General features: G+C 39.1%; 1 protein-coding gene, 1 non-coding gene and 1 pseudogene across 3 annotated transcripts in view; 1 reads left to right on the forward strand and 2 right to left on the reverse strand.

Moving 5' to 3' along the window:
* The window catches only part of KLB (klotho beta), a 34,223-nt gene extending 11,885 nt beyond the window's left edge, over window positions 1-22,338 (reverse strand). Inside the window, exons 1-4 of one of the 2 annotated variants that reach the window (XM_053923418.1) lie at window positions 21,680-22,338; window positions 21,401-21,544; window positions 5,985-6,495; window positions 3,455-3,723 (exon numbers count right to left, since the gene is read on the reverse strand). In XM_053923418.1, coding sequence (XP_053779393.1) covers window positions 3,455-3,723; window positions 5,985-6,495; window positions 21,401-21,544; window positions 21,680-22,225 — 1,470 coding nt within the window. In that variant the 5' untranslated portion in view covers window positions 22,226-22,338. Of the gene's footprint in view, window positions 1-3,454; window positions 3,724-5,984; window positions 6,496-21,400 lie in introns of both variants that reach the window. The other variant, XM_024573807.3, reaches the window with a different exon arrangement.
* Window positions 19,250-19,357, forward strand: LOC112316951 (small nucleolar RNA SNORA31; annotated as a pseudogene).
* Window positions 22,339-22,683: 345 nt separating the features above from the next.
* Window positions 22,684-22,790, reverse strand: LOC112316948 (U6 spliceosomal RNA). The gene has a single exon (XR_002976053.1). It is a non-coding gene; the product is annotated as a U6 spliceosomal RNA (small nuclear RNA).
* Between the last annotated feature and the right edge of the window lie 3,745 nt (window positions 22,791-26,535).

The following is a 26,535-nucleotide window of genomic DNA, read 5'->3' on the forward strand; positions in this document are numbered from 1 at the left end:
GAGTGAGGTGACGCTCATACACCTTCTACCAGAAAAATAAGGAAGTGCTTAAAAACAGAAAAGAAAAAGACAAAAGAAAAAGCTTCAAGGAGTGCCTTTGGTCAAATTTGAGATAATTTGAGCATCAAAGGGTCTAATGAAATAATGACAACAGTGTGTTGTAACACAGTGAATTTTTTAAAATTACCTAATAAATTTAGAATTAATAATCTAATTAGAAATTCACCATGTTGCAATTTATAAAGTAATAATTCAGGCAAGATTCATGAATCAATATTAAGGCCATTGGGTAAAATACTGTTAAGGAACCAGATATTTGTATGGTCTCAAGTATCACCATTAGATTACTTTTTAATTACAAACAGAAAAGGTACCTTTCAATTAAGAGATCTGGCAAATGCCACCTTAACCAAGAAATTTGGTGACTACTACTTTTTTTAAAAGATTTTATTTATTTATTTTTAGAAAGAGGGGAAGGGGGGGAGAAAGAGAGAGAAATATCAATGTGTGGTGGCCTCTCATGTAGCCCCCACTGGGGACCTGGCCTGCAACCCAGGCATGTGCCCTGACTGGGAATCAAACCGGCAACACTTTGGTTTGCAGCCCACGCTCAATCCACTGAGCTATGCCAGCCAGGGCAGGTGATTACTACTTTTAACATCTTTAACAAACAGACCTTCTGATGTGATATATTGAGAATACACATCATCTATGTACTATTATTTCCAGAACTGGTTAACTGAATCTAATAAGGAAACAGAGAAATCCATAAGACATTCTATAAGCAACTGGCCTGGACTCTTCAAAAAGGTCAATACTGTGAGGGAGAGGAGATTGCTCTGAATTAAATGAGAATAAAGGTATGTGAAAACCAATGTAATATCCTTGTTTGTGATCAAATTTTTAAAAATCTATAAAGAACATTTTTGGAACACTTAGGAAAGCTTGAATATGAATTGTATGTTAGATGATATTCAATCAATACTAAATTTCCTGGGTTTGATAGTATTATAATGAGATAGGAGAATGTCTTTATTCTTAGGGGACACATGCTGAAATATTTTGGGGTGAAGCATTTGCCACTTTTCAACAGTTCGTGAGAGAGAGACAGAGATAAAGCAAATGTGGCCACGTGTTAACAATAGGTTACTCGTAGTCCAAATTAAGGGAAGCTGATTTCTTGCTGGGCTGCAGATGTGAGCGTGAAAACCAGACCTAGCTGATTACAGAATTACTTTTCCCTGACCCAAATGATCAGCTCTTGATTCCAGGACTGGGACTAGGGCTGTTAGAATGGGGCAGACATTCACGTCGCCAATGAATGTGGAAGAGATGGAGGTCTTTAGGTGAAGGAGGAAATTGCAGGTTGGGTCATGTATGAGCAGGAACTCTTGTCTCTCTTGGATCTCTCTTTGCTGGGCCTGGAATTTTGGAAAATACAAACCCGTTTGAAGTGGTAGGAGAAAGATGGCTGCATGCCTATGTATGGCGTGTGGAGGAGGTAGGAACTGGGTCTGTACGTGGCTCTATAGGGGGCACAAGCTGAAGGTGACTCAGTGTGTTTATATGAATCCCTGTATCTTTCCCCCTTTTATCAACTCTGAGCCTCTGAGTCTTGTTTAAATATCGACAGGTTTGGAGATTCATAACCTGTGAACATTGCCCACTCATGGGTTGAGCCCTTTTGTCCAGTCCCATCCCTTGTACATCTTGTTGTCTCTCCATATGCTTCTAGAACAGGCAATAGTGTGGTTCTGTGAGGTCTTACAGTGATCGGAAGACAGATCTTGGTAACCCAGACAAGTTACATAACCTCCCTAAACTTCAACTTCCTTGCCTATAAAATGAGGGTTTTGGATTAGGCAGAGAAAATGTGCATACATCCAGGTACATGTGTGGCACGTAATAAGGGTTTAAAATAGTTACTATTACTTTGGAAAGAGCACTATGCATCTGGGGCTGGACGGTGGTCTGTTACAGTTGTGTTAACATTTGTGTGACCTTGGGCAAGTCACTTAACCATCAATTACTCATCGATGTACCTCACTTTCCTCATCCATAAAATGAAGGATTTGGAATAGGGGGTCCCTACAGTCTCACCTGGCTCTAAAAGCTGACCTTATTCATTCACTATGCATTGAGTCTGACACCGCTCTAGTAAGGCACACAGTAGGCAGCAAATCCTCAAATGTCTCCACCTCGTGCAGAGAAAGTTTGCGTTCTAGTGGGGAAGACAGGTGATAAATAAGAAGAATGTGTGGAGTGATTACCAGGGCCTGGGGGTGGGGGAAGTGGGACGATACGGGGCAAAGGGTGTGAACGTCCCCTTATAAGCTTGCTGAGTTCTGGGCATCTAATGTACAGCATGATGACTCTAGCTCATAACACTGGATTGTGTACGCAGAAGCTGTAAGAGGGTAGACCTTCAGTGCTCTTACCACAGAAAGAAATGGGAATCGTGTAATGGCATGGAGGTGGCAGCTAATGCTATGGTAGTAATTATTTTGTGATATATAAATGTATCAAATCAACAAAAGCTGTATGTCTTACACTTACACAGCATTGTTATGTCAATTATATCCCAATAACTACAACCTAGAAAAGAAAAAGTTGTGTACGTAGTATGTTAGAGAGTGAGGAGAGCTATATGGAAAAATAAAGCAGGGGCCCTCACCAGGTAGCTTAAGTAGAGCATTGTCCCAATAAACCAAGGTTGAGCGTTCAATCTCAGGTCAGGACACATACAAGAATCAACCAATACATACATAAATAAGTGGAACAACAAACCAATGTTTCTCTGTTTCTTTCTATCTCCTCCCTCTCTGTAAAATCAATAAATAAAAATGAAAAAAAGAAAAATAAAGCAGGAAAGCGGGATGAGAGGTGATAATGATGAGGTTATGATTTTTTGGAGTAAAGGGAAGCCTTTTTGAGAAGGTGACGTTTGAGTGAATATTGGAAGAAGGTGAGGAATGAGGCATGTGGGGAAGCCCCTAGGATACAGAAACCTCATAAGGCAAATTACTCAAATCTGTCAAATAACAGGAGTCACTTAAATAAAGGGTCACTAGTAATTTGCTTTTGGCAAAACAAAAATCTATTAAAATTTTTTCACTGTAATTTTGACGCTACTAACAAATAAATGCCTCTCACAAAAATAAATAAGTTCTCTCTAGACTGTATGGTTCTTGGGGGCAGTCTCTTCAACTCCATCACGAAGTTCTCCATCTCTAAGTTCTCCATCATGAGTTGTGGCACGTGGAAGGCTCCCAGGGAGCATTAATTCTTCTCTTCTGCTTCCTTCCTCTTTCCCCACTTTCCCTTCATCGCCTCCCAGTAACCATGGTATTTGATGTTGTCTGACAGCCATCTCTTAGCTGTCATTGGGTCAATGAAATCCAACATTGTATACTATGTGTCCCACTTCATAGCTAATTTGTAAGTAGCCACTTACCTTGAGGACAGACTCAGTGACACCCCAGGAGAAGTCGCAGGGGAACTGGCCCTGCACATCTGGTGTGGACTCTTTTAGAGTAAAACCATTTTCTCGTATGATCTGCTTATAGTAATGTGCTGAAGACTTGGGCTTTCTTTCTTTTTGTTTACTATTAAAATCCACATAAAACAATCCTCGGCGAGTGGAGTAACCATCCTGCCATTCAAAGCCATCCAGGAGAGACCAGGCCGTGTAACCAAACACTCGTATTTTATCAAACCTGATTGCTGCACAGAGAGAGAGAGGAGAGAAAAAAGCAGAGATGTTTGGAGGCCTGAACACACTGGGCCATGTTTCTGACTTCACTAACAACATGCTGGGGGACAGCATGTTGTGAAACCAACCTTTTGCCTAATTTGTAGCCCATTACATCAAGCAGAAAATTCATGTTTATCTTCGAAAAGTGGCAGTTATTTTCATCCAGAACGGTCCTCCGCCAACAAGTGGATGACACAGTGAAAGGATAAAATTGAAAATGTTCCTGAGACTTAGTGTGCAAATCGGTGTCAGAGGGCATGGTCGTTCCCAGAACTCTTTGGGACAAATGTCTGCTTATGACCGAGAGTTTCTCATTCCAAGTTTGGGTTGGTTCCCGTTTGTGGACAAGCTGTGTTCTACGAAACTAACCTTCAGGGACTGAAAGATCAGCTTTGAGAATTAACGTAGGTGAATGTAAATATAAGGAGGAGGAAGTCGTACAGAACTCACTGGGCTTAGGGGCAGGAGGTGGGAGGGGACTGCTGGGCAAGGTTCTTGACTTTAGTTTCCTCATTTGTCAACAGAAAAGTTTGGAAAATATGATCTCTCAGGGCCTTTCTAACTTTAACACTCTGATTCAATAACTTTCAGGAGTTGGGTAAAAATGAGATATGAAAATCTATAGCAGTAAAAGCAACAGATACCCCAAATCAGTCAGGAACCATTTTTTTTTTAACTAAAAGCTTCCATTTCTCTCATAGAAATGCATCGCTTCTGCATTTTGGGGGTTTTAACACTGACACCCTTTCCTTAAATGTAGGCAATCTTGGCCACGAGATTTCCGTTGGTGTTGTAGGGTGCTGAGGGGCGGTGGAAAGTTACCGCCTGGGAAATGATTCCCTTCCGCCCAGTGTGCGGCACTGGCACAGGCCCCCTGCTCTGGAGGCCCCCGCCTGCGTGTGCCCATGGCTGGGCACGCTCGGCTCCACACTGCCTTTTCCTGCAGGTTGGGCAGCAGGGTCTTGCGCTCCCTGAGCGCCCTCCCTGAATGCCCTTTTCAGCAGAATCTGGGATTTTTCCCCCCAGGCTTGTAGCTTTTAAAGAGAGCCACAGAGTTTTAGAAGGATCCACCAGAGAATTCCTTTATATTTGCGTGAAATGCAGCCCAACTCTGCGAGACAGAACCATCATAATTTGAGCTGGTCTCCTCCATTATTTCAATCAGCCACCTGTAGATGTCACTACTTGAGTAATGGAAAAGGAATGAGGGGATAAGTAAGGGTCCGAGAAATATCCAGGGTCCATAGAAATGACTCAGCTTTGACATCCGTGGCTCATTCTCTGTCTTCAGAACTTTTCATCAGTTAGTCACGTGGTAAAGTGAAAGGGGCACAATTTCAAGAAAGCTGTCAGCATTTTCGACTAAAGCACTTCCGTTAAAAATCTTTGGACATATCTTTCTTAGCTGCATGTCCCTTTTGAAAGAATGAAACAGCATCTTGTTGCCAATTACGGATGCATCTACAGTCTAAAATTATTTTGTTCTCAAGCTTTCATTAAAAATGGGCATGAGAGTAACATTAAAAAATTCTGTCACCATTGGACAAAAGGCCAGCTACAACAATAGTAATCATATATTCAGAGGTTACTTTAATGGAGATACCTCAAAAAATTAACAATGGATCTGCTGTTTGACCCAGTGATCCCACTGCTGGGAATATACCAGTCTGAAGGAACCCAAAACACAAACTCAGAAAAACATAAGCACCCCTATGTTCATTGCAGTGTTGTTTACAATCACCAAGATATGGAAGCAGCCTGAGTGTCCATCAGTGGATAAGTGGATAAAACAACTGTGGGACATTTACACAATGGAATACTACTTGGCCGTAAAAAAAGAAGAAAATTTTACCCTTTGCAACAGTGTGGATGGACCTGGAGAACATTATATTAAGTGAAATAAGCCAGTCAGAGAAAGACAAATATCATGTGATTTCACTTATACGTGGAATCTAATGAACAAACTGAACTAACAAGGAAAATGGGAACAGACTCATAGATGGAGAGTAGGATAAGAACTAGTGGAGGGAAGTTAGGGGTGGAGGAATTGAATAAAAAGGGAAAAAAGGACTCATGGACATGGACAACAGTGTGGTGATTGCTGGGGGGAGGGGGGCCTAAGGGGACTAAATGGTAATGGGAAAAAAAGATAAAGATTTTTTTTAAAAAGTTGACTTTAAATATCCTATAGCAAAAAACTTTTTAAAAATTGAGCAAATGGACAACCAACCTTGAAGAACGTGGTTGAGGAAGTTCTTCATCATGTAGATGGTTGTGGTATCCTCCGTTTTCACATGACCGTCCGTGAACCAGCCATTCTCAGTAATCAACACGCGGGGATTGCCATATTCCATCTTAATCCAGTTCAGCATTTCTCTTAAATTGAGTGACACATTTTGTCCCATTTTAGCCATGGTGTTCTGGGGCTTGAAATTGTTGGGCCCAAAGGAAAAGGCAAAGAAGTCAGCTGTGCCCCTCACCTCATTCTTCTCTGCTTCAGAGAAAAGGGGCAGAGTGGAGAGCAGCTGCTTTTTCATCAGCTCTGGATAGTCACCATCCCCGTGGATGGGGTTGGCAAACCACCCGAGCACAGAAACCACGGACTGCTGGCACTTGAGTATATCCTCCACGTTTTCCGGTCTGTTGGGTTCAATCCAATGGGATCCCAATGTGATCGATAACCAACCTTTCTGACGTGGGCGGAAATTTATGTCGTAGTTATGCCAAACTTTCGAATGAGCCTAAGGAGAGGAAAATATTATTAACCTTTTTGGTCCCAAGGGCTCTGACTTGGCTGGCGGCAGGTCTTTTCGTGGACAAATGAATGAATGCAGCATAGGGTGATGCAGGGAAAAGCTGTCCGGAAACCCCAATGACCTCAAACTTGGCTCTCTGTCCACTTCCCCTCAAGCCCCTGCTATAGTATGGCTGAAAGGCAGGCAGAGAGCTCTAGTCCAAACTCCATCTTACTTCCCTTCTCGCTTGACCACCTTTGCCAGGCCTTCTTGAGGGCTGGGTGCAGGCAAGATATGATGTGGATTATAGGATTTCTTCCTTTAGATAAAAAGACACAGCAGTGATCTTTCATTGTTCTACAGAATCCCCTTTTGGCTCTAACTTAGAACTCCAGGATAATGCAGGCTCTAAATTCTGTAAATGAATAATAATAGAGCCCACCTCCTAGGCTTGTTGTGAGGATTGAATGAATTGATGTATGGAAAGGGCCTCAGAACAGTGCTGGCCCTCTACAGAGTAACCTCTATAGAAGCCTTAACTATTATTGCCATTATTATAAAATGTGGCAGGACTGCCCAAGGCAGAAAACCAGGGCAAAGTGTGGGCCTTGACGTTGGCACACTTGGACTTGAAGTTCAGGTATTTAATGTGTGGTCTTAGATAAGTCACTTAACCTTTCTGAAATCTGTAAGTATCCTCAGTTGTACAGTGAGGTTAAAAAGAATAATAATAATAATACCCTTTGTAAAGTTGATTTTAGACATACAGCTAATATATATGTTAAATATGTAGCACAGAACAGCGTACCTAGGAGCTACTGCCTAAAGACGGGTGTTGTTATTATTAGACCTCCCAGAGTGTACGTTTCCATCCTAGTTCTTATAACAGAGCCTCAGGGTCGGTTTCCGGTCTGATTAGTAGGTACGGGTTACTCAATGCCCGTCTCGTCTGCCCTGAGAGGCTGCAACAAATGGAACAAGAACTTGCCCTCAGGAGCCAGTAGGCTTATCGGAAAGTAAGACTGAAACGTGTGAAAGAGAAATATAGAAAATGGCATAAAATAAGGCATTAAATGAAAAGATATTTAAAGCAAAACGTCATGCTTCTGTAAGGAGCCATGAGCTCTGTTGGAAGGAGGAACTCACAGTAAGGACTCCAGTTAATGACTCTGGGCCAGTTAGATGCCCATGTCCAGTCCTCTGTCCTGGCCAGTCATAAAGTCATCTTTTATCTGAGTTTATCTCTCTTTCCCTCAGCATTTGACTTGCTTGCCTCTTTCCAGCTCTCCTACTTTCTCCTCTATTTGGCTGTTTCTAAAACAAGTGTGCACACCCTTACTTTTAACCCACAAAGTCTGCTTACAGTTTTGTTCCTTAGCTTTTCTTTTGCTTATGAGAGATTTTTTTATATTGGGTTGAATTCTCTGAAAGTGCCGTTTTGTAGATCAAGAGCAATCGAATATGCACAAGGGTTCAAACCTAGTACTCCCTGTGGACACCAAATGTTAGGATGAGGAAACTACTTTTTTCTCCTCATGTAAGGGGTAAAGAGTCCTGAACTGGTGCCTCATTGCTTTATGCAGGAAGAGCTCACTGAAATCATTCCCTGAAAGATTTTCTGAAGTAGATGTCTTGCGGTAGTGCCTCTGCCTGTCTGATTTTACTTGGTTTTCATTGGAACATTCTGGAGCCATTTAGCACCTAAATGTTTGCTAGGATCTTTAAGAATGCTCTCCTGTGAGACCAAGTTTCAGGCTGTGGCCTCTTCCCCAGCCTCCACCCTGAGGTTCTAGAAGGAATCGCAGGGGAGCTGGGGACAGATGCCACCTTAAGTGGACTCAGCTGCTCTTTCTGCACTTTTCTGGGCCAGGAACTACAAAATATGGTCTTAAGAACTGCATTTTCTTTTTTTCTGATTTGAAACTAAAGCACTCATGCATTACTAGAATGCTTTGCTTTATTCCAGTCAGTCACTTCAGTCATCGGCGTGTGCCCTCGGGGCTGTTGTGCACTTCTGATGTGTAAACTGTGAAGCTCTGAACATATGTAAGATCCTGAGCCAGAAACTCGCTGCCTTGCAAACACGATGCCATCAGACACAGAAGGGAGAGTGAGATGGAATCGGCATCAATGTGTTAAACCAGTCCTAACAGAAATGAACCAGTCCTAATAGGAAAAAGAAGAGGGGGAAGGAGTTTCTTTAAAGTAGATGTTCTATTGCATATTTTAGTGAGTATATGAAAGATGGCCTAAGTGGTGATAAAATCTTGGTTGTTTCAGTATTTTAATGAGAAATAGAACAGCTTAGAAGACAACAGATACGTACCTTTGCAGTACCTTTTCAAGCAAGTTTTCTGGATATATATGTCTACATAGTGTCGTCATGCCCCAAGGTGACCTTCATGTTCCACTGTGTCTCTTTAACCTTCGCTGCTATTTGCATAGGCTATCAAGGTATCTAGGGTTATCTTTGCTCTGGGCTGAAGACAGCCTCTCCATTCTCATAGAGAATGTGGGGGAGGTTCTTTGTGCAGCGCTTATACTTATAACTAGATCCTGTTTACCAAGTGACAGGGTAAAAAGTATTGCTCAGAGATACTGAGTTCGACATGAATCTGGATGAAACAGATATCTACGTGTGCCCCCTGGTCTGATGCTCATAAAGGAGGTGCGGTGGGGAAATGAAAACAGGGTTGGTAGGGGAGCGCGACCTGGCCCTGCAACCTTGCACAACAGCCATTCTGCGATTTTCCAAGGTTACCCTCTATCTGTACAAGGCCACCTACCTTTGGAATGATTGATTTAAGGGAGCTTCAACCTTTGTTCTTTAAATTCAGTAGCTGAAAGGGGAAGTCAGCAGCTTTTTCTTTTCTGAGTCAGCTCTCAGGGCCTCCTGTCATTGAGAGGCAGCTGCTAGTCTAAGGTAGATGTTCTCTTTGATGCCCCTGGAAATCCAGACTCAGATAAGTTCTATGGGCGATAGGGAGCAAATAAGATAGCTGGCACAACTTTGGGGACAAAGATGAAGAAGGGGTTAGAGGTCAGGAAGACATGGCAGGGCCCTGGTGGGTGGGAGTGCTGTGGAGGGCATGGGTTGTCAGCAAACCTCACACATTATATTTGTCTGTGTTTAAGGAACCTCCAATCATTGCCAAAGGTTAAATTTTCAAATCCGTGCGTAATGTTAGTCACATTTTGGCTGATTAACTTCATGTGAGCTACAAACTTGTTTATTGTTAAAGCTATTTAACAAAGTATTAAGTTATAGAATTCTAATTTCCATTATAATATTACTAAATTAAATTAATGCCTGAGCCAAAATCTAAACCTGGCAACACAAAGGGAAAACGCTCTAGAATAAAGTTCGTAATTAATTAAATGAAGCATCTGTGGGTTTCTCCAGATGTTAGGAGGGAGTTTAGAAGAAATCAATATTAGCAAATTGGAGCTTTACTGCAGTTCAGGTTCTGTGCCCAGAGATAACATTTGCATGCCAGTTTTGCAGAGGGTGGATGATATTTTAAGCTTTCTGTTATTACTAAATTAACAAGAGTAATCCTGTTAGTAATTTTTTTCATGCAAAAAGACCATATTTCAGAGTATAATTACAGCTAACATAACCTGGGTTGGTAATTTGAAGTCTTTTCTCAGGATTTAGGAATGAAGAGTTAAAGACAATCGGTATAAAAGCCACCCTGGAAATCTCAAATAATATAATTCTTACAATAATGAAAATAAGGCCCCACTTTGGGGCCTTCAGGAAAGGCAGATTTACCATGAACCTAAGGAAGCTGAAGCTTCAGGGGCCCTGATGTACCTGGGTCCTTATAAAATGTTCTCCCTGGGTTGGGAGTCAGGTTGTGAGTGAAAGCATTGCTAGGTAAGTATTTCTGATTAAGTGTCCTAAAGGGACCTCAGGAAAAAAAGAATCTGAATCTCTAAGACTACAGTAATTTGTTGTAAGATTTTCCTCATTCTAAATAAATATGCACTTTTTATACCAACTTTTGTGTTTTAATATATGTTTCCTATGTGCTTTTTTACAGAGGGCCTCCAGACTGTCTAAGTCTCAGGCCAGAGCCACAGAGCTCCACACCTGGCCTGGGAGCTTCTTGAGTGCAGGAACCGCGTCCGTTGTGTCCTCAGCTGTGCATACGGAGCCCAAGGAAGAGCCTGGCATGTAATACTTGTGGAGCGAACACCCACTAGGAGCCCGCTAGGAGTACGTTGGTCACCTGACACATATTTTGCATAATTCAGCCTCTGTAAGGCAGATTTTATTTTTCTCATTTTAGAGAAGAAACTGAAGTTTCCACAGGCTGGATAGGGACGGGGCTAGGATTTGAACCCATGCCTCCCTGGTGACTTTACTAAACCCTTCTTCTTTCTGTATGTCCCAATTCTAAATTTTGAAGCTGTTGGGGGAAAGGACAGTGGGCACGAACCCAACATCCTGTTTTAAAATTATATTTTCTTTCTGCTGACGTTGGTTATCAAAAGAACTAAACAGTCCTGCAACAGCACCATATCCCTTGCATGCTGCGAGGAAAATATCTATGTATGCCTGGAATTCAGGATCACCTAGAAAGATCCTGGAAGACTTGCCAGCAGATTTGGAGTGTTCGGAAAACCGTGTCATTGCCCAAGTGCCCAGCACAGTGTGTGACACTTACGTTAATCCTCTGCCCCAGCATTGGCATGGGCTACTGCCCTCACCGGTGTCAGAGGCTGTGTGCATTGCTGATGCAGTTCCTCTACACGTGACCACTCCTGACTGAGGATAGTGATCTTCACACCAGTGTCAATGTTAGACGGAGAGGGCAGGGATGCTGTGTTTGCATAATGCCTAACACAGCATCGTTATTAATGATCCTTAAGGACGAGTGACTTCCATGATCAAATATAACAGAGCAGTGATGAAACTGCAAAGCCATAGAAAATCAATCCCAGAAATAGTGATAAGAACGAACGTGTATTAGTGCCAAATGCGCCCAGCCCCGTTCTAAGTGCTTCCAGGTACTGTCTCACCTAATGCACATTTGAATTTCTTGAGGTAGGTTCCATTATCATTCCCCTGTTAAAGGAGAGGAAACCAAGGGGTGGAGAGTAACTTGCCTAGTTTCAGGAGCTAAATCAAGCCCAGGCTGTATTTCTCCAAGTTCTGTGCTTGTGCCTGTTAATCAGAGGTAGAGGATGGACTTAGAGGTCATTTGGTCCAGTTAACATTTTTTTTCTATTATAAACGGAGTAGCCGACACCCAAGAAGTAAATGGCTTGCCCAAAGTCTCAGTGGCAAAGCTAGAATTAGAACGAAGTACTTCAGCCTTGCAGTTCACTGTCATGTCATCATGAAAATTAAATTATATGCTTTTGAAACACACGTTTACATCTTAGCCCCAATGGTGATTGAACAGGCAGTGAAAATGTAAGGGGTGTGTAACAGCCCTGGCCCCCAAACAAGAGCGGGTGGGCTGAGAAATCCGTGCGCCAGGGTTTGGGCGCCAGGAACGCGCTTCGGGAAGCAGCAGTCTGGAGCGTCGCCCGGGACCAGGCCGAATGGAGAGTTCATCAGCATTACCTTCTGTTCTGCTTAACTTCTCTCCTTTTCCGGAATTACACGCATCCTCGAAAGCCAGATGAGAGAAATCACTTTTCTTTAAGTTCCCTCAACCCACAGCTATTCTTTTATCCTTTACTCTTCATTCATTTACATTGATTATTTCCTTAAATTCAAGTCTACGGACACTTATTTGACAAATACAAAGCACTATGGTAGACATTGAGAAAAAAGAACAAAGTAGCTCATGCCATATGACCTATAACCTGTAGAAGGAGAGAGGAGTGCAGAAATAAGAATAAAAGTACTTTTATGTTTCAATTAATTAGAAATGATAACCCAAACTGAATGTTATAGTATGATTCAAATTTTGTAAAAACAAATCCATATATATGTGTATATATTTGCATAGAAAAATATTTGGACATTGACCAAGCTTCTAATTCTTGTTACTTCTGGGGAATGGGGTTAGGGAGTAAGAATTAAAGAGGAGACTTCATTTTTAATTTTATGTCTATGCATTGTTTGAATGTTTCGTGGTAAAGATGCATTACTTTAAATGGACTATTTTTGTAGTTTAAAAATGTCAAGAGAATTGGTTGAAACAGATAGTTTCTGTCAGTGAATTTAATTGCTGTTTTCACCTCTTCAGTTTCTCCAAAAATCTCAAAGGAAAACAACAGAAACTTTAAAAAAAAGTTGTTATTGCGGATTCCATCATATATTAAAGAATGTTTGTCTCTTCTGTAACAATGTGTTGATATTTAAAGGTAAAGGAGGAGACATACAATGCATATGTGATTAACATGAAAGAGGAACTGATAATAGTAAACCCAGCCCTTTATTTAAGACGCAGGCACATAATCTCTGGTCAAGATATGATGCTATGAAGGACCAATGGATTCCCCCAAACACTAAAAGATCCCGGTTTCCACAGCCTCAAAGTCTCCCCAGAACATTTTTAGGAAGCACTACAGGATTACCCAGGCACCACTTTAATTACCTCTGTGATGCACTCATTACTAGTTAGTAAGTTAAATGGTTCTGATCTATTCTTAGCAACAAAATTGTTACTAATGTTCAGTAGTTTTAATCATACCCTTAACAAAGACAATATTCTAATGTTGAGTTTTCTCAGTAAGCCTTTTTACATTCAATTAAATGTCTTACTTTATACTATAAACTAATGCACAGTTTCCCTCATTTCATAGGTTCATCATATCTAGTACTGTTTCCATTACTTAACAATATTTTCTGATCTCCAGTTGGGCCTGATTTTCCACGTATGAGAGTGTTCATATCAAATCAAGCTGTTTAAACATGATCACAATGTTATTCTCTGAGCATTTATAATTATATTTATTTAAACTCTTGTTAATCATTCACTGAAGTATAACTTTTTCTACTTAATGATTAGAAAAAGTAAATATTGCTCTCTTGAAGGTTTTAGATACCAGTTGTCATCTACAAATAGGTTTTTTACGTGACTCTTATATCTAACTATGGTGCTCTGGTTGTAGAAACTGTCTTTGGAAGTTCTTATCTGCAAGCAGTTTTTATCTTTTATTCAAATTTGATTAGAAACATCTATAAGAATGCTAGTTTTAACTTGTTTGATCATTATTTTCTAGATTTTGTTAGAGGTGGCTTAGGACCTGATGGAGATGAGTTGGGATTACCATATACATACTATGCATTAGCTAATTAAATGAATAATTGTGTTAACATTTACTTAAATAGATGGTATTGCCATGGGCACACATAGGTGATTTAACATCACTTTAATGGAAAACTAAAGTTTTGAGCAAATAAAAATTAAAATCATGGGACAAAAGAAAAGCCTCATGGTTAGTGTATGAGTCAGGGATAAATTGCTCATAGATTTTTGTGGACAAATAAAACATATAGATAGAATATTTTGGTCTTAAATAGCCACAGTGAAGTCAAATATCTGTTGAGTCAATATCAACACAAGTTTCAAGCTGTAAATCGTTCTCTTTCACTGAAGGTGGGTTGCTGACTCGTGATGTTAAACCTTGCTAGCTTGGATAGAGATGGCTAAGATTTGAATGTTGGCTCTGACACTTAACTATTGAGTTAAAAACACTTATACAGCTATGTCACATCAGGCAAATTTCTCTAGGCTTCAGTTTCATCAACTATAAGATAGTTATAAGAATACTTACCTGGTAGCGTTGATGTGAGAGTTTGATGAGATAATATATGAAAAGTACCTAAGAGAGTTTCTAACACTACAGTAGGTATGCAATAAAATATTCTCCCTCTAATAATTGTTATTAAAATAGTACTACAGAATGGCAAAAATTATCTGTAATAATTGTCTTAATCCTCCACTTTAAGAATTAAGACCAGTCCGTTCTCCTCCCCATCTCTGTGTTCCTTTTTGGGGTATGGGGTGGGACAGGGAAGTGGTGGAAGGTAGCAAATAACGGTTTTTTTCAACCTTCTTTTTTCTGTCCTTCATTGACAGAAAAGATTGGGCTAGCTTTTTAAGTACAAGGTTTGGCAAAAATTAATTTTGATATGCTGTTGTCTTGCAACCCAACTTCAACAAGGGAGTTTTTAAAAATCCTTTATTGTAGGGGAAAGAAAGTAATTTCAGATGATATTTGAAGACTTTGCTTCTATCTAACCAAGAAAAGCTAAAAAAGAATTGTTCTAGTATTTACACTTCAAAATATTATAGTGTCTTCAAGATCTTGGAGGGGGGTTGGGCAGCAGAGGTTTAAAAATGACCTTTAATCTATTTAAATGTGCCTACGAAACACGCAGCCTTCTTGTTCAAGAAGGCAGTTGCAGCAGCGTGCTGGCAAGGAAGGCGTAGCTATTAATCATGTGAACGGCTTTTTCACAGCTGTTTTTGCAGTTTTCCTACTAAAGTTTGGTTAAGAATTTTGACAGAGCCTTTAAGAAGTGTTTTATATAGAGGCGATTGTTTTATTTTAAAATAAAAAAATCTTCTCTTTATTGCCTATTTTATTTTTTATTTTTAATTGCAGAAACTGTCAGAATACACAAAAATTGAAAGAATAATATAGTAAACCCTCATGAACACATCACGCAGGGCTGACAGCAGTCAGCAGTCTGCAGCTAGTTTCAAGATGGATTCTAGTGTACAATTTTTCATAGAAGCAGGCATACACAATTGATTTGGATGTTCTCAAAAGACTCTATGTTTAAGTCAGGGTATGGGCTGAAGTGCATGTGTCTGCAATCGACTTCTATTCAATTGCAATTTTAAATCCTTTCTGGGATAAGTAGATCTTTAATTGGGAAATAATTAACTGGGTTATTTATTGAATATCTAACACATACCCAGCCATGTGTGAGCTTCTCTGAGGGAAGGATGCCAAAAAATGCTCAAACAAAGTTTTCCATAGAAGTGGGAAAATAGGGCAGAAATAAACATCCCAGACTCAGGAACGAATTGGTAAGGCCTTGACCTAGATTAGTGTTTCCCAACATTTCTTGTCCCGAAAGCCTCTTTCACAGTATTAAACAATCTCTTGAACCCCTGAGGAATTTAAAAAATTATTTCATCATCTGTGTGTAGTATTCAAAAAGGTGTTGACATACTTGTTTATATAGTCTATTTTATTATTAAAGAGTATAAAGCTTATTTAAAATATTCAGAAAATAAATTATGAATATTTAAAATACTCATACAAACATAAATATTGGCATGCTCCCATGTAATAAACACTGTTATATTATTTAAATTATTTTAATTACATAAGAAAAAGCATTTTATGATTTAAATGACACCCTGTGTTTGGTTTTAGGACAAAATGTATACTAAAATGTAGGGTAAAATGTACCCATTCTATGGTGTTTTCCAAGCCTGGTACATCTACCTCTTTTTGGCATTAGGTTTAACAAAAATAAAAATTTTAATTTTAAATATTACATATTTATTTTAAGGGTATTAGAAATTACTGGTCTCTCATGCATAGTAAGATATAAAGTTTCCTTTCAAAACAAATATTTTATAGAAAAATGTTTTTTTAAAGATTTTATTTATTTTTAGAGAGGGGAAGGGAGGGAGAAAGAGAGGGAGAGAAACATCAGTGTGTGGTTGCTTCTTGGGTATCCCCTACTGGGGACCTGGCCCACAACCCAGGTGTGTGCCCGGACTGGGAATCGAACCAGTGACCCTTTGGTTCGAAGGCCAGCACTCAATCCACTGAGCCACACCAGCCAAGCCTTAAAAAAATGTTTTAATAAGTAATAGTACATGTGGTACTTGGCTATGCAAACAGACAAAAAAAAAAAAGGCAGCAAAAAAAGCCAACATGGAGTGATACACAAAAAGCTTAACTAGTGAAACAGTGTTATGGCATCAAAAATGAATAAAAATCGTTTCTATAACATTTTGCTTGAATTCTTAAATTTTGCTTTCTAAAAAATTACAAGCCTTCAAAGAGTAAGTTTAGTGTTTTGCTCATAAATAACTGCGTGTATAAGAGACATGGTTTGGGTCAGCTCTTTCAGGTATTTTACAAGTGACACCAAACAGGGACAGCCTTTATTTCCAATATGTGAAAAGTTGGGCCAGATATAATCATCAACATTATCTTCTCATTTAATGTTTCTTCAAGCATTGTTTCTTCTCCAAAAGCATTCTGATAATACTACAAATTAATCTTGAGTTTGTGTGCAACTTATATATCTGGTGACAATTTTGTAAATTAGCATTTTTTAATGTCTCTCATACTGGTTACATTTTAATGTCCATGCTCTTTATGCTTCATGACTTTAACTGCTTAGTCAGTGGTTTCCAAAGGAAGGAAAGGAGGGCACTTTTGCACTCCCTGCAGGGGACATTTGGCAACGTCTGGAGACATTTTCGGTTGTCCCAACCCTGGGGACAGGGGTACTCCTGGAATCTAGTGGGTAGAGTCTGCTAAATATCCTACAAAGCACAAGGCAGCCCACTGCAACAAAGAGTTACCTGGCTCAAAATGTCCATAGTGCTGGGGCTGAGAAATCCTGATACTATGTAAATAGTATATGTCTCTGAAACACAATCATTTAGAGCCACGAAATGACCAAGACTATCACTGCAGCTGGCAGTACTTCAGTGGAGTAACAAATGAATGAGCTACCATCTCGTGAACAAACTCATCTTCCCTAACCTCAAGGCATGATTACTCAGAGGCTCTCAAATATTCCATGTTTAGTGGGGAAGAAATCTACAAATTTAAATTATTATGCCTATTTATTTATCCAAAAATAAAATGAAAATAGACACAAAGACTGCCTTTCCTAACGTGAAACCTTGGAGCTTTGCTCTGAAACCTTGATCTGAAGGATGAGAGCCTAGGGCAAACAGTTTGAAACTTTAAAAACAACTTGGGAGAAAAACAACTTCTTCCTCTACAAAGAAGAATGATGCCAACCTATAAGGAAAAATGTACATGAAAAACTGAGATGAAGGGCTTCTGAGAGTATCCTGGTTACTGGGTACTGTGTTCATTCCCCAGATCTGGTTACTGAGCCAGGAAATAGCTCGTTTTTGTTCATACCAACTTGAATTAGGCTTCTGTCACTTGCAACCTAAGGAGTCCACACTAATACACCACTGGATTAATAGAGGCAATTCAGGAATTAGTGATAATGAAATGAAATATGAATTTGAACTTGAGATTGGATCTTTGATTAGAGGTTTAAGATAGAAATCCTAAACCACTCATTTAACAAACATTTATTCCTAGCATGTATCTAATACTCTGTGTAAGGTGCTGGAAATATAAAGACGAATGAAAAATAGCCTCTTCTTTCAAAGAACTCTCAGTCTAGTTGGGGAGACAGAAAAGTACCACATGGTATGGGTGCTATTTGTGCGAGACTTCGGGAGGAGCACTAACCCTAAAAGATCAAGAATAACTTACAGGTGGCGGCTGCTTAAACTGAGCCTTGAGGGACATTATATCAGCAAAGCAGGGAGTAAGAGAGGCCTTCTAGCTGAATAGAGCATTAGTGAAGGCTGAGTGGAGGGGAACAGTAAGGTAAAATCAAGACATTGCTAGTAGTGCATTATAGTGGAGAGTGGGGTGCAAGGGCTGGGCATTAGTGATGGGGGTGGGAGAGTGGCCAGGAAGGAGTCTGGATTTGTGTCTTGAAGATCTTGATGAAAAGTCGGGACTTTATCCCAAAAGGTTTGGGGCAGGAGTGTCCAACCTATGGGCCACATGCAGCCCAGGATGGCTATGAATGCAGCCCAATACAAAATCATAAATTTACTTAAAACCTTTTTTTTTGGCTCATCAGTTTTCGTTAGTGTTTGTGTACTTAATGTGTGGCCCGAGAGAACTCTTCTTCTTCCAGTGTGGCCCAGAGATGCCAAAAGAGTCACTCACGGATTTTAAGCAGGGGAGTGACATGATGCATGAAGTATCATTATGTAAAATGGGGATAATAATAGACACCTGGCAATGTTGTTGCCAAAATTACAGATAATCTTTAAAGCTACGATTACTGTGCTTACACACGGTCACGTCAATCACTGCATGCTCTTTCTGTTCCGAGTACTGTTAAGAACTCAAACTGGAGCATCCACTAGTTGGTGTGATTACAACAAATTCGTACCTGACATTTAGACTCGCTTTAAGGTAATCACCAGATCTGACATCGAGTGGAATCTAAATTCCAGGTCAGTCTTGTGACCATCTAGTCCTCCCAATTCAGGTGTCCTCCCAACCAGGACATTTCAGACTGAGATGGAGTTTTCAAGGTCATCCTGGAACTTAGAAGACCCCATAGCCACCATGCAATCTTTTCAGCACTGAGGACTGGGGAGTAAAACAGTCTATAACCATCTATGAATTTAGTTTTATATAAATGTTCTTGGACGAGAAACTAATCCTAAAGAATGCTTCTTCTGCATCACAAGGTGGCATAATAAGGAAGAAACACTTCATTGCAACATAAAATATCTAATTAATCTTCTCTGTGTTAAAGGGAGGGCAGAGAGGGGGCAAGTGGGGAAAACAAGTTCACCTCGGGCTGCCAACCATTGCCAGATCTCTCCCTGGTGTTCCAAGTCCCCGCGTTATGCAGTGTATTTCACTTCCTGACTGATCTCGGAGGACCCCTGACACTCCTTATTTGGGCCAGTGATACAGACATTTTCAAGAGATGGAAGAAATTACTTGGAAAACACAATAATTTAAAAATGTAATCCTGCAGCCACTGACAGACCTTGGACAATCTGATGTTGTTCTGATTTGCACTAGGATGTGGAAGGAGACAATCCCTGTGCCTCTGGCTGTCTTTGGGGGGACTGCATCTGCAGGAAAAAATGCAACCCTCCAGTTTAAACAATAAAGTTGATCTCACGACCAGAGCGCTAATTTTGTGTTAAGGGCATAGTTTATCTCAAGCTGGAGAAGAATGAAAATATCTGACAATATAGCATTTTACATTCTCACTTGGGAAGCAATATCGATTATTAGTTACTACTTTTTCCTGTGTTTTATCAGAGAGCCAGTTTTGAAGGCTTTAAATTAATCATTTAGACATATGTTTTTAATGAAAATTCTAATTGTTAACATTTTCCCAGGTAACTGAAACCTTTTCAACAATTTAGGATTTTTTAAATAAAGCATTAAATAACCATATATGTACATGTATTTGTATAGCAAACTTTAAACAGACTACTATATCAGAAACTATTAATAGCAGTTTCCTCGAGGTTGGGCTTGTCAAGTGGAGAGGGGAAGCAGAATGGAACTTTTTCACTTTATAGCCTTTGGTACAGTCTGATGTTTCTCAGTTTACACCAGCATGTATTGTTTTAATCATGAAAAGTACTAGATAATAGAAATATCAACATTTTTCTAACTTCTATATGCATAATCTTCAAAATTGGTAGCTCTAAGTTTTCTTCCCTTTAAGGCCTTTTGTCCCAAATCACAGTATACCCACACGTTAATAAGTTGTACATACAACTCTATTCAAAGGTATGTAAATGACCTTGAAATCATAATGCAGCCTGTTTACTGCAAGGCCAGATGTTGACTGAATCATAGTGCAATGCACATGGATAATAATCCAGAAAGTTCATAAAGGAAAGAAGGGTTAGCAGATATTTTTGTATGTGCAAATTTAGACATGGAGTAATGTTATGTTCCTGTAAATATTTTCTATTTCTGTATAGTTAACATTTGATTGTTCAAAATCATATTACTTCTCCTAACACATGATGAGAACCCCGTAATAGAGTTTTGTTTTATTTTTCAAAATGTAACAGTTCTCCAGAGTAATTTATTTTTCCCAAGTAAAGTTAAACTGATACTAGATATTAGCCTCAATGTGAGGCAAAATCTCTGGAAAATTTCCAAAGGATTCTTCCTTTAAAAACATTCTTAATAAAGACATTTAGTGTTTAATTAGATTGTCATCTATAACCCCCATGTTCACAACAGCTGAATTTTACTCTGTAACCTTGGGCAAGTTACTTAATCTCACTGAGCTTCGGTTTTTTCATCTTTAAAGTGGAGATAATGATGGGACCTAGTTCACAAGGTTATCATGAGGATTAAATGTGATACTGCATGTGAAATGCTTAGTCTGCTACACATAGTGAACACTCAATGAATATTAACTGATTTTGCTTATAGTTTCACTTTTATTTAATAATTTTAACATTTCCCAGCATAAACTCTAGCTTTTGAATTATACTCTTTAACACTTAGTACAGAGTCTATTCTTCTCAGTTTTGATATTATTGGTTTAATTTTAACTCCTAGAACAATTAATCTCATCTTTTCTGCTATGTCACATAAATAAAATCAACTGTGAATTACATTTATTTGAATTCCTGCATTTAATATGTATCAGTTAGCTAACATTTATTTAGCTTGCTATAGCTAAATACCACTAAGAATAGCAATAGTAGCAACAAATACATATTTTAAATGGTCATGCCTTAACATAATTCTGAAATGGTTGCAGGTTGTCAGAAAAGGATTTCCAACAATTAAATTTGTAAAGGACAGTTTTTCCACAGAATGAAAGGAAATTCATATTCTCAGCCTCTGCTGTGTAATTGTAGATTTAAAGATAGTTCAATAATTTTTTAAAATGCACTTCCCCGAGAAGTAATTGGGTGAATACCTTAATAATATCTTAGGTAAATAAAATATACACTACATAGGAAATGGGAGGCTAAAACTTAAGACCAGCCTCAGTGAGGTGAGTGAGACTAAAACCAGGTGAGTCGGTTTCAATAAAGAGAATGATTTAAACAGAAGATCCATTTCTCAGGGTTTCCTTTGACCTCCTGCTCCGGGCAGCCTGAAGCTGTAACGCGAAGCAGCTGGACGGACGTACCTTGATCAGGTTGCGTCCCACCGCGTAGACCGCCGCTGCATCTCCTCTCTCTCCGGGGGCGTGCGTACCTGTCCCGTACCCGTGCCAAGCCACCAGGTATGGATTGTGAATTGTAATCCAGTATTTGACGCGGTCCCCAAACGTCTGGAAACAGTATGTGGCATAGTCATTGAAGATATCTATTATCCTTTCATTTTTCCAGCCCCCGTATTTTTCTTGTAGGGCCAAAGGCAAGTCCCAGTGGTACAAAGTCACTATAGGCTCGATGTTTCTACGCACCAGCGCGTCCAGGAGAGCGTTGTAGTACTGGAGACCTTTCGCATTGGCAACGGCTCCCGTTCCATCGGGGAAGAGCCTTGGCCAGGAAATTGAAAAGTGATAAAAAGAAACTCCTATGAAATCCAGAGCCAGTAAGTCTTTTTCCAGAAAAATGTAACTGTCACTGGAGCTATTCGTGCTGTTGACATTTTTAAGGTGTGTTTGGGTGAAATGATCCCATATAGAGGGACCTTTTCCATCTGTCTTCCAACTCCCTTCCACTTGAAATGCTCCAGTGCCAACGCCCCAGAAAAAGTTTTCAGGAAAAGTGTCGTAGAGGAACAGCTGACTTTCATTTACCGGGCTAGAATTAGGGTTGTTAGACCATACAGCTCTTCCGTCTCCGGAGGACCCAGTAACAGCTCGCAGGAGAATGAACGCTGACAGGATGACAGATCTTTGCAGCGCCGCGAGGGACATGGTTGCCCTACAGCGCCCGCTCCTTTCATCAGTGCTGAAGACAACCCATTCATTCCCCGCAGACCCCGCCGCACAGCCTGGCTTCATTTGCCACGAACTGCTGGGCTGTCTTATCGACGCCTCAGTAAAAGCTGGTGATTGTAAAGCTCTGTCAATGATTAGCTTGAAGTGTGAGACTTAGGATGGGTCACGGAGAGCGACGTAATTGGAGGGAGGTGGCTCTGTTAGGGCCACCAGCACATGTCATGCTCTTATTCTGGGAAGTATTAGATGAAAATGAATCAGTGACAATACTTGGAATGTGTAATGAAACCTATATAAACAGTGAATAAAAATGCCGTGTTTTCTCTGTAGCCATTCGTATGGACCTAAATCTTTTCTGAATTTTTGAACATTATTGCTACCATATATGCCTTTTTAAAATTTTTATAATTTTTGAGTCATCATTTTATTATTTTGCATTTCAGGAAAGACAATCTTATATGCAAATAAATAGCATTCCTATATGCCAATAATAAAGAATTAGAAAACATATTTATTTCGTTCTTTTAATGGAACGCGTCACGAATTTGCGTGTCATCCTTGCGCAGGGGCCATGCTGATCTTCCCTGTATCGTTCCAGTTTCAGTACACGTGCTGCCGAAGCGAGCACAGAAAACATACGGTGTTTCACTTCCACAAATTATAATACATCTAAGACTAATTTATTAAATGTTACCTAATTTAAGAAAATTATTAAAATGTATTGATAAATTTGAAAGAAAATGAAGAAATATATAGCACTTTTTGTGTGGAAACACTGAACGCATTTCCGTTTAATTTATAAATTTAATGTGCTTTTAACCAAAACCCTCTAATCCCAAATTTTAGTGAAACAAAGTTATTATGAATGTTTACTTGAAGAATAAATAGGATAATTACCCAAATCTCAAAAAGAAAATAGTGAAAGAATAAACTACCTTCATATACGAAAACATTAAAAAACCATAATTTAAACAGCATGACTCTGGAATAAGAATAAATAGAAAGAAACATTGTACAGAATCTACAGCCTCCAAATAACTTTGAAAAAAGTTAATGTTTTAAATACTTGACATATCACATAGTAATGAGAGGCAGAGTGGTTAATAGTTTGGCTTCTGGAGTTAGATTGCCTAAGTTTAAATATAGCCGTGTGACTAGAAAGAAGTTGCTCAACTTTTCTGCACCTCAGTTTCTTCTATGTAAGAACAGTCATAGTACTGGTATGCACTGCATGGATTACTGTGAGGATTAAATACATGTAAAGCACTTAGAAAAGAGATGGACACATAGTAAGTGCTCAATAAACGTTACTCATTATTTTTATGTGAAAGGGAAAGATTATTCAGGAAGTGATACTTAGGTTAAAAGATGAGGATAAGTGATATTTAGCATGAAAGACAGTGTTTTGGTCCCTGCCTACATTTTTAGCTTCATTTTTCATCAGTTAACTACATGTAGCAACTTCCTTTCAGCCATGGCAAACACCTTTTAATAAGTAGGATGTGAGTGAGTAAGACAAGACACACATCTTACTCACACCTTGTGCCTTGCTTGTTACGTGTGTTCTCTGCATAGGAAATGTCTCCCCGACTTCACAAGTTCATGTCTGTCTGTTTTCAAAACTGCAGTACCTCCTAAAGCCTTTCTGACTCCCTGGTTTCATTTTACTCGCTTATTTAAATTTTTAAAAAGTGTTTACAGTTTATTAATCCTCTTGTGAAAAATCCACATGATCATGCAGATAAAGTCGCTGTAGAATCTTGCCTCCTCCTGATGCCCCCTCCCCAGCTCCCTTTTTGCCAGCACCAACATTGGCCTTAGAACCTCCTGACTTTCTTCATTCTGTTCTTGTGACCCTTTCTCCGTTTTCTTGAGGCCTGTTTCTTCTCCTACAGGCCACGTCTGGCAAGTCTGTGTGTAGGTTCATTTTTCATGCGTGTGTAACCCAAGGAACCGTAGTCGTGCTAAGGCCAGTTGTCTTGCTACCACCCAAATGGGCTCTGAATCCAAGTACAGAGGTGATAACTGGTGTGGTCTTGTACACTTTGGCTAGTCTTCCCCATATTTCTGTCTTAGACGCTGTTGCTTTCTCAGGTGAAGGATGTCAGTGACCATTTGTTTCTGTTGAAGTAGCGTTTGGTCATAAACTTCCTGGCCCAGCAGTTACTGTGTTGTTCATGGTGGTGGTTGATCCGCAGGCAGTCAGGGAGGCAGAAAGCCAGTTTGATTTGATTTAAATGGAGCTCCGCTGTGTTCCCATGGCAGCCGTGCTTTCTCTATTATGACAGTCTTCACACAATAAATCAGTAAATCACACAGTAAACTTACCTGTATCCTCTGTTCAACGGTTCTCTCTCTCCTTCTTTAAAAAACATGGACCGTGATGGTCTGGTTGAGTATTGAATATAGGGGGCCTAGTAATCACTGAAGCATGTGTTGAGTGAATGAGTGTACCTATAGAATACTGTGTATACATCTATCACTGCATTTATCACATAATCCTAGAATTGTTTGTCTCCTCCACTAGACCGTAAAACTATCTCTTATCTAAATTTTTTATCATTGCTTATCATAGTAAATGCTTAATCATTGTCTACAGAATGAATGGAGTTGGTACAATTAACTCACTATAAAATAAAAATGCTCATGTTTATTGAAATGTCATTGACATATAACACTATTAATTTAAGGTGTACAACATAATGATTCGATATGTGTATGTACTACAAAATTATTACTAAAAATAAAACTTTTCGGTGTAATCATTTACACCCTCACAAATACATCTAATTCAAATATATACACACACAGAAATGTTGGGATGGTAAATGTATGTTATGGGTATTTTACTACAATTAAATAAATGAAGCCACAGGAAACTAGAAGAAAATAAAAGTAAATATTAAATTACATAAATATATAGTTTATTATGGTCATATATAAATAATTTAGCTATAATTAAAATATAGGGTCTGGCAGAAATAAGTCTTGCTTGAGTGTGGTTGGTAGTGTAATAATATTGGTGTAATAATTTATAAGTTTTAATTTTAAAATTTCACCTAAATGTCATATGGTGTGCTTGAATGTGATATTATGTTACAGAATTACGTGCTTATGATTTTGTAATAAAATCATAAAAAGGGGGTGTTTTACATACAGTGTCCAGCACTATATATAAAAAATAAAAATTGAGATACATATAATAAATTTGGGCCCTGGCTGATGTGGCTCAGTGAATTGAGTACTGGCCTGAGAACCAGAAGGTTGCTGGTTTGATTCCCAGTCAGGGCACATGCCTAGGTTGCAGGCCAGGTCCCCTGTTGGGGGCATGCGAGAGGCAACCACACATCAATGTTTCTCTCCCTTTCTTTCTCCCTCCTTTCCCCTCTCTCTAAAAATAAATAAATAATATCTTTAAAAAACCAAACTTGGAATATGTTTGAGCAAATCTAGAAGGCAAATGGATAGCTTTTCACTGTATATGTAATTCATGGCTACCAATAAGGAAAACACTGTAAATCCCTAACAGGTAAATGGCCAGACAACACAAATAAAAAATATACAAAAGAGGAAATACAGCTGTATAGGTAAATAAAAAAAATTTAAGTCACCAGTAATTAAAAACACATAAAAATACCTGTAAAATTATCAAAAATAAAAATAAGTTATGAAAATCAATGTTGATACTTAAGACATTTTTAAAAATTTTTATTTTTTATTGAATTCATTGGGGCGACATTGGTTCACAAAAATCATACAGGTTTCAAGTGTGTAACACTGCATCATGTACCTGTCGCAACAAGCAATGTTCGTTAGTGTGTGAATGCATAAACTGTGACATACCCATACAATGGAAAATTATTCAGCAATGAAGAGAAATGAGTTATCAAGCCAGGAAAAGACATGGAGGTGTCTTAAATGCATATTGCTAAGTGAAAGAAGGGCTACCTACTATATGATATCAACTACATGGTAACCTGGTAACAGTAAAAACAGTGGTTACCAGGGACTAGGGGAGAGAGGGAGGGATAGGCAGACCACAGGAGATTTTTAAGGCAGTGAAACTATTTTTCTGTAGGATACAGTAATAATGGTGATACATTTATCAAAACCCATAGGATGTACAACTCAAAAAGAGTCCTAATGTAGACCTATGAACTATAGTTAATAACAATGTATCAAATTGGATGATCAATTACAACAAATGTACAACACTAACACAAGATGTTAAAAATAAGAGAAATGAGGGAGTGAAGGGGTATATGGGAACTCTGTAACTATATATAATTGCTCAAGAAAAAGTCTATCCATTAATAAAAAGTTATTGACAAAGGCTGTTTTGAAATGTGGACTGAGTTTTTATTTACTAGTGA

The sequence above is a fragment of the Desmodus rotundus genome, chromosome 4, assembly GCF_022682495.2.
Source record: "Desmodus rotundus isolate HL8 chromosome 4, HLdesRot8A.1, whole genome shotgun sequence".
Taxonomy (NCBI): domain Eukaryota; kingdom Metazoa; phylum Chordata; class Mammalia; order Chiroptera; family Phyllostomidae; genus Desmodus; species Desmodus rotundus.